Source organism: Cariama cristata, unplaced genomic scaffold (assembly GCF_000690535.1).
Source record: "Cariama cristata isolate BGI_N322 unplaced genomic scaffold, ASM69053v1 scaffold41244, whole genome shotgun sequence".
NCBI classification, from domain to species: domain Eukaryota; kingdom Metazoa; phylum Chordata; class Aves; order Cariamiformes; family Cariamidae; genus Cariama; species Cariama cristata.
The window spans coordinates 389-9,390 of NW_009614257.1; the positions used below are offsets into that span (position 1 = coordinate 389).

General features: G+C 45.5%; 1 protein-coding gene across 1 annotated transcript; it reads left to right on the forward strand.

Annotated features, from left to right (window-relative positions):
• Window positions 1–71: 71 nt before the first annotated feature.
• Window positions 72–8,639, forward strand: LOC104161038 (kinesin-like protein KIF17; the record flags this gene model as incomplete). The annotated part of the gene is made up of 5 exons (XM_009699329.1): window positions 72–302; window positions 1,483–1,629; window positions 2,036–2,137; window positions 4,625–4,814; window positions 8,187–8,639. Coding segments are annotated over exons 1-5 (1,123 nt in total), but the record flags the coding sequence as incomplete, so codon positions are not given.
• Window positions 8,640–9,002: the final 363 nt, after the last annotated feature.

A 9,002-nucleotide genomic window follows, 5' to 3' on the forward strand; every position in this document is an offset into this window, starting at 1 on the left:
CCCTACCCAGGCCCTGTTGCCCCCCAGCCCCACCAAGTGAGTGCACGTGGGGTTGAGCTGGGCCTTGACAAATGGCCTCGGAGGCGGTGAAGGTGATTGTGCGCTGCCGGCCCATGAACGAGCGTGAGAAGGCCCTCGGCTGCAAGGCGGTCGTCAGCATGGAGACTGCACGGGGCCAGTGCTTCCTCCAAAACCCCGCTGCCACCGGTGAGCCCCCAAAGCAGTTCACCTTCGACGGGGCGTACTACCAGGAGCACAACACGGAGCAGATCTACAATGAGATCGCCTACCCGCTCGTGGAGGTGAGTGGTGCCCAAAAGCAAGCTGGATGCAGCCAACACGTAGCTCGGGACATGGGCTGAGGAGCTTTACGTGGGTAGGTGATCCCTAAGTGGAACTGATTTACGGACAGAAACAGCCTTGTCCGCGGCTTCAGGAGGCTTAGCTGCAACCCTGGGGTGCTGAGGAGGGCAGAACAGCACCCTGGCAGTAGGCTGGGAAATTGGGAAGAAAAAGCTTTTTCAGCAGGCAGCCAGGGCACTGAAGATAGAATTACACTTAATTGCTTTAGGCGGATGTTTATATGAAAGATGAACCCCCTAGGCAGGCCCTAGAGATGGCATCTGGATAGAAACTGCAGCAGAAAGGGATGTGAGGCGAAGGGGGACAAACAAGACTCCTGTTGATTTTAGGGACATTTTTACTGTCAAGTGAGAAACCTTAGAATAGATGGGGAACCTCAGCCTATTTTTGACTAGCAAAATGAGAGAGGATGTGTTTGTTTCCTTGTTAATGCATCAGCACGGTAAACAGCCAGGGTGAGGAAGGAACCAGTCAAGCAAAAAAACCCCAACCCTGTCAAAAACCCCAATTTTGTTAAAAGAAGAAACAGGGATAAAATGGCTAGTGATATTTTTAAGACGGGAGCTCCTGATTGTGAGAACAAGCAGGGTCTGAAACAGTAGGTTATTAATTTTATTTTAATTTTATTAAAACCTTAAGAAATCCAGATATCTTCTGTTCCTACCATGCTTCTCTTAAACAGGAACAAGTGAAAGTGAGGCCTTCTTTCAGCCAGCTTTCCAAGAGAAAAATATTCTAAGCTAGAGACCACCCCTTTGACCACCCTGCAATCAACTAGCATTCTAGTTGTCTCTCTGGGTTTCATAAGATTTTTCTGCCCTATAGCAAAAATATTCTGGTCTTCTAAGTGTTGTTGGCTGCTCTTCCGCTTTTCAACACCTGCATTTCTTCAAGTTTTCCATTTTGAGAGAAAACCATAGATTTATATGCTAGCAGAAGGCATTTTTTTAATAATTACACTCTGATGGCATGTGAAGATCAAGCAGTTGTTTGATGTTTACTTCCAGCTCTTCCTTTAAAGTACCTTTTACGAGGTGGGACTGAATCTGAACAACGTATTTGCACTTATGCAAAGGGTGAAGATAACTGGTATTTTATTTGTTTTTCCTCCATTTCCAGGGTGTCACCGAAGGCTACAACGGCACCATATTTGCCTATGGCCAGACTGGCAGCGGGAAGTCATTCACCATGCAGGGAGTCGTGGATCCTTCTACACAGAAAGGCATAATACCCAGGGCATTTGAACACATTTTTGAGAGCGTACAGGTAGGTGCATAACGATGTGAAAGAGATCCTGTTGTAAGATCGTGTGATAGCTAGAAAGATGTTTTTTGTGTCATACCCCGAGGAGTGAGTGCCAATCACACTCGGGAGCAAGAATGGGGATAGGCTTTTGGGTGTGCTGCCTCTCATCCTAAAGCTGAGGCCTGTATATAGTCAGATGCATTCTCATCTCTGCTGACTTTATGGATTCACACTGGAGATGTTAAAGGACCAAAAAGTCCCTATAGTGAGTGTGTTGAGTGGTTACACCTGGGAATGGAACGCCAGGAGAGATTTGATGGAATGCTGAAGGGAGATAGGCACCCAGCTGGCACTGAGGATCTACGTGGGTGGTCTACTCGCCTTTATTTTGAGACTCTTACCCAAAAATTGTTCCTGTTTTGTGCAGTGTGCCGAAAATGCCAAGTTCTTGGTGAGAGCTTCCTACCTGGAGATTTACAATGAAGACATACGAGACCTTCTAGGAGCTGATACCAAACAGAAACTGGAGGTGAGGTGGACTCAATGTGTCTTAATTAGGAAGTGCTTTAATTTGCTCAGATAAGCATTATCATGAATGTCTTGCAGAAGTGCAATAATATGCTCTGTCAGAAGCTGAACGCCAGAATACGAAGTTGTGGTGATGAATATGGAAGCCAAGAGGAGATTTTGAGGGAGTTTAGTGAAAGTTCAGTGGCAGAAGGAACAGCATCCAGAGTCACGTACCGTGTGTCCCACTTGATAGCGGACGGTAGCTTAGCAGAAGCTATGTGAAAATCATTACTGGACAAGGATGGAATAAAGTGCTCGTGGGGCAATTTCTTCCTAACCCTCTTCACTTCACGGCTTTCTCTAAAGCAGGAGGATTCTGTGCCTTATAAATGTTTAATTTGGTCCAGTGTAGCTGTGGATGATCTCATCTAAAACAAAAAAAGCTGATCCTTTTTTGAGGGGACACAGCAGATACATGGGAATGCATGGGGAGGGCGGGCAGTTTCCAGGAACACAGGAGGGTAAACTATCCTGAAATCCTAATCAGGGGACTGATTTTTATAAAAGTTACCTCGTGGTGGCTTTGCAGATCTTTCTGCACGTATTCCTGAAGGGAGCTGCAAATCTCCTGTCCCAATTTACTTCCCTGCAGGACTGCCCTGGTGAAGAAAGCCGAGGCACTAGCACCATCTGCCGCGCAGACGGGCCGAGATGGCGACAGACCCAAACTGCCTTATGGGGCAGACGATTGTTTCTTAACAGGCTCCTGGTTTTAAGGGAGGCAAAGCCCTCTCTGCTCCGTGTTCCAAGCGTGCCTGTGCGTGTGGAGAGGGCGGGTGGGAGAAGGAGACTCGCTGTTTCGGAAGGGGCTGGCTGCAGTTTCCCATCCTTTGTTCCGCATCAGCAGTGACACCGGTTCCCATGGCGACGCGGTTGGCACTGGGAGGGCAGGAGTTGGGCAGAACAGTTTCCAGGGTAACACCGTCACACCGGTGACAGCCGCTGCCGGTTGCTGCCTCCACCAGTCATGTCCGGAGACAGAAAGCCCGGGGTGACCCAGTGCTTTCTTCTGTGCCCCCCAGTTCTCCTCCAAAATCCCGTTTCTGTTTGTTCCTTTGCCTTTCAAGATCAGTGACTTTGGCGACCCTGAAGGCCACGATCGCATCCCGTGGCATGAAACCCTGCAAAGACCAGGTTTCACGGAGCTCTGGGAGGAAAATGTCCCCGTCAGTCTGTCATGGCGTTAAATGGCCATGTCCTCGGCTGGGTGTTCCTCAGGGACTCTGCAGCACCCCCAAACACAGCTGGGCCAGCCACGGGGTTCTCCTGTAGCACAGGTGAAAGTCACAGTGTATGAACAGCCTGGCTGTGATTCTGTAACTGGATTCATCCTGGGCAGTCGTGGCTTTAGAACAAGGCTAAAATCCTGCCTAGTTTACTGTTCAGCCACTTCTGCTCTGTTCTGTGAGGATTTTTTAACAGCAAACACTCTATTTTACATTGCTTCTTGTGGCATGTGCATCACTAAAGTATCTAAGGCTTTTTGGAAGTCACATTGCCAAACGTCATATCACCGAGTCACGCCAACCATATCTTGATATCCCAACTGACACAATAGAGTTTTGGTTATGAACTCAGCAGATGTGGGGTGTAACATAGCTGTTGAAAATGAATTCAGCTTGTTTAAAATTCCCAGTGTGGAGGGGGCTGGTGTAGGAGCGCAGGGATCTCTTGATTGTTTTGTATTTTTTATGTGCGTTTGATCGGTCATTCAAGATTTTGAACATTTCAATTGTTTATTATCACTCTGTATGAATTTTTTCTTCTGCATGATTGATAATTGCTGAAAAGATGCTGTTAGGTATTTAAAACTCTGTCTCTACCCAGGTGCCTGAATAGCATTTTAAAGCATCTTAAAAATGAAGTAATCTGGAGAAAAATTATTATAGTCCGCCTGCGTGTGGTGGGTGTGACTTTGTGAATTTTGTCAGGGAGATCAAGACGCCCTCTCAGAGCGGAGGGGTTCAGCAAGGCACCAGTAACAATATCCGTGACTATGGAATCTGTGCTTTGATTTTGAAAAAGCTCCCTATGACTGAAGAGATATTAGATCCTTTGCCATAATAGGTGAAAAACATTTCAGTTCTTTTTTAAAGTATGCAGCTTAATAATAGGGGAGGTAGAAAGCGGCTCAGCACAGAGAAGCTGGGTTTCTTGTGGTCTGAGAGATGTCTGAATCAATCAGCAAACTTTTAACTTTAATTCTTTTTGCCTGCAGAGCCATGAAGGTGATTCCCTCTTTTTGTGTGGTTTTATTCCTCCCGCAGAAATACTAAGGCTTTTTGGTGGCAGTCAGATGTGTTTTTGCCGTACTGCAGTTTTATTTCTCCACGTGCAAAACTCGCGTAGCCCTCTAGCCCTCAAGCTTCCCGGCAGTTTCCAGCATACCTTCCTGTAGTCTCGGTGCATCTTGTTCTAACCTGTCTTGCTTTGTCCCTGTTTGCAGCTGAAGGAGCACCCAGAGAAAGGGGTGTACGTGAAGGGGCTCTCTCTGCACACCGTGCATAGCGTGGCACAGTGCGAGCAGATCATGGAGACAGGCTGGAGAAACCGAGCAGTGGGTTACACCCTCATGAACAAGGACTCTTCCCGCTCCCACTCCATCTTTACTGTCAATATGGAAATCTACACCGTAGGTAGGTAGCTGGATGTCCTGCGTTAGGCCTGGGCCTAGCAGAGTGCAGAATCTGTGCAGTCTGACCAGTCACCCTGCAGCTCAACTTAGATCCTGAATTATTTTAGGTCCAGTAGAAATCAGAATTGTACCCTGACATTGACATTCTTCACAGTGTGAAATGGCTGAGTATTCCGAGTTGTTTTTTTTCCCCTCGATTCCCCCTTAGGAGAGAAATGTCTTACACTCAAATTTGGAACATACTTAATTCTCCTTCCATTTATCTTCTCAAACCTTTATTTCTAGCAAAGGGGGCTAAATCTCACAGCCCATACAAGGGCTTAGAGTTCACGCCTTGTACAGCCTGGAGAAACTTGTATCGTTCTCTGTCTTTGACCTCCTTTGCAATGCAAGTTAGATCACTTCACCCAACGATTCCTTCACTGAGCTTAATCACGGGGCACATCTTTTGAAAATGGACTAAAAGAATCCCTTAATAATGTTTTAGTGACTAATTTTCCTTTCTCAAGTATCTCATTTCCTTTGGCATTTCTTTAGCTGATAAAGCTGCCTCGCTGGGTCTGAACACGGACCTCGAAAGGGTTTTTTCTGGGACTAAGAAAGGAATTAGTCTCCATATTCTGTCTAGTCCTTGACCCCAGCTGAGGCTGTGAACAGCCTGGCTTTGTTTTCTTCAGCTGTTTCAGTCACAGGGAAGGTTACACAATATCTTCATAAATTGTGGTTCCAGATGTTGGTGACAGTACCTCATTTCCAAATGGTGTGTGTGGGATTTGGGGAATTTCTCAATTAGCACAGCTGGTGGATGCTAATCTTGCATTATGTGGGTCCGTAAAATCCCAACTTTGATCCTAACAAGGGAAAAAAGTTATTTACACTCCTCTTTTGTGTTCCAGATTGGTGCAGGGCTCTTAATCTAGCCTGAAACAATTTCTCTGATTTAAAGCTTTGAAAACTTGTTACACGGAACAGGATGGCAGGTGGGGAGACTTGCAGTTTTGGCAGTTAAATGGAAGACAGCTGGAATATTTGAGGAGAAAGTTGAGGGTTCTGGCACAATCCCTGTAACTGTATGGTTCTACTAGGGTAATCGTTAGTTGAAATAGTTAATGAAGTTGGTATTTATGTTGTCATCTCTGGGCTTTGTGAGGAGGTGCATGGAGAAGTTCAAACTTATTTCCAGTTGAGCCTGTAATAAATTATAATTTACAGGGAGTTGATATTTTAAAGGATCTCTTTGCAATTATATGGACTAAAATTACTCTTTTTTTTTTAAAGTAACACATTCAGGGAAATACCAGGCTCTCTGGCTGCAGATGTTTGAAATGCACAAGTTACCATCAGTATTTTTACCGTATTTACAGTAGCAGATGTTTTATTCCTTTATGTTGTGCTTAGGGATTGATTTGTTAATGAGAAAGCTGTTGTATGGCTGATGGGCTGTACGAGAATTAGACGGGCGAGACTTTCGGGCTGCTGCAGGCATTTTAGCCAGAGTCTGGGGACCTTGTTACACCATGGAAACTAAACTGCTCAGCTCCAAGATGGAAACAAAACCAGCCTCCATGGGTAAAAGGACTGGCAAGAAACAAACCAAATTTTTAATTGCCTGACAGTTTTTACATAAACTGGGGGAAGGAGGGCAAAGGTTAAAAAAAACCTGCTTTTTGTGATGGTCCACTCACTCCAGCACTCACAAAAGATAGTGAGGGGGTGCTCTGTTTAAACTCCATCTGTTTTTTTCCCAATTCTCCCATGTCTTGACACGCCAGAAAGATCTGGAATGAAACAAGTTTGCTTGGCAGCAAACATTAAGTTCCACGCTTAACAATCTATTGCTGTAACTGGGGAGATATCCTGGGGCAAGAGATTTTAGATTTTTGTGGTGTTTACCTATGAACTTTTACTTTGCCCCGTGCATCAGATTATTCATTGCTATTCATTCACGTTTAGGTATTGTCCACAGCCATAAATCTTAACTCTGACTAAACTCAGGGCTAGCTTTTGTAGAAGTCTGTCTGGAAAAGGGCGGACTTGATTAACACCTTGATGCTTTCTGTGCTCAGAACGCTAAAGGAGCTCTTCCCTTGAATTTGGGTTGCAATCTTGAGGAATGATTGGGATGTGGACATCCAAGAGTGTGATCCAGCGCTTAGGACAGTGGTCTGTGATTTGGGAATGTGTGTCCAACCCTTTGCTCTGCATGAGGCTGGGAAAGTTAAGTAGCCAGTGAAACTTAGGGGTTCCTAAAGCAACCAGATGCACTCTCTCTTAGTCACAGGGAATTTGTGTCATCACATTAATCTAGCCTCAAAATGCACATCAGGAAGCAGACATTATATGCGTGAGGTGTACGTCCAGGTAGCTAGCTGTTAACTTCAGCCCTCATCTTCTCTTGCCTTAAAGCCTTACAATGGGAATGGCACCAGCTCACTGGGTCTGACTCCTCACTCACTGAGATCTGTCTCCTCATCCGGGTGGTTCAGGCTGAGTGCAGTCCCAATTTTTTGCAGTTTTCCTGTTTCTTGCCTGTGTTCCTTCATTTTACTTTCTCACTGAGGATGTGATGAGTTGAGGGGGAACAAATGCTGCCAAGCATGCCTGTGTGCTGAGTCACAGCACAGTTTTACAGCTCTCTGGGTGAGAGGGGAGATCCGCTGGGCATCTTGAACATTCGAGGCAGATGGTGGACCTTGACGGTATCAGAGAGGATGTGCTTTTTCTTTTGAAGCACAGCAAGAAAATTCTTGAATACGTCCATTGATTAGGGTAGGTTGGATTCCAGTCTTAGGAAAAGCTGTAGTTTGGGAATTCATGGAAAAACTATTTCCCAAGGTAGTGTCTACTCCAGCATTTCCACGCAACCTCCCTGCCTGTCTCTCCATGTCACGTAGGCATTCAGGGAGCCTGTGCTTTTGCTTGTGCTCTCCAACTAGCCCTGCTGCAGTTGCTGCCCATGGACTCCTGACTTCATGCTTCCTCCCTTCTTTCTCTCCAATTGTCAGTCATTGTTTAACTTAATGAAGCAATCTGAGGAGGAAAAATGTATAAATTCACAGTCTGACCTTGTTATTTGTAGAGGGCTTTGCATTAAATTCTAAACACTGTTGGAATATGTGAGGGGGGGGTGTTCAGAGCTCACTGGGAGAGGAAGAATGGGCATGAATTTTACTGTGCAGGATCTTGCTCAGGAAAGCACTAAAACATGTAGTCCTAAGATTAAGTAGATATTTATTTAGTTAAGGGAGTCAGGGCCTAAATGCCAACAAAGAACAGGGCTTGAACTGGAAAGTAATGCCAAGAGAGTCCCGGTTCTTGACTGTTAAGATGCTTACTCTTAAGAAGAGCCTAACCCGGAATTATTTTCTTGCAGATGAGCGAGGACAGGACCATCTTAGGGCCGCAAAACTCAATTTAGTGGATCTGGCAGGAAGCGAGAGACAGTCAAAAACCGGAGCCACGGGGGAGCGGCTCAAAGAGGCCACGAAAATCAACCTCTCCCTCTCAGCTCTGGGCAACGTCATCTCAGCCCTGGTCGACGTCAGGTGTAAACACATCCCCTACCGAGACTCAAAGCTGACGAGGCTGCTGCAAGACTCCCTCGGAGGGAATACCAAGACCCTGATGGTAGCATGCTTATCTCCAGCTGATAACAACTATGACGAAAGCCTCAGTACTTTGCGCTATGCTAATCGAGCAAAAAACATCAAGAACAAGCCCTGTATCAATGAGGACCCCAAGGATGCTCTGCTGAGGGAGTATCAGGAGGAGATTAAGAAGCTGAAGGCCATTCTGGCGGAACAGATGGGCGCAAATAACTTGTCAGGTAGGAGAGCCTTTAGAGGCTGCAGAGATATTTTATCTTTGACAGAAAAAAGAGGTTTTTACACATAAAATGCTTACTGGATTTCACTTCAACCTTTCTATTACCTGTTGGTAGAAGAGTTCTCCATTCTGGCAACGGACTTTTCCTTCGCTGTTACCAGATTACCTTATTCCACTGGTAAAGACCATCTCAATTATTATTCAGTATCTTTAATAACGATGAATTCTGCTAGAAGATGCTGACGCGATTCAAATCCTTGATTCTTCTTGGTCATTCTGGCTAGAATTTGGTCAGTCACAGAAGAGACGTTTTGGCTGGCAGAGCAAAAATGAACTGTGAAAGAAATAATAATTTAAAATTCTT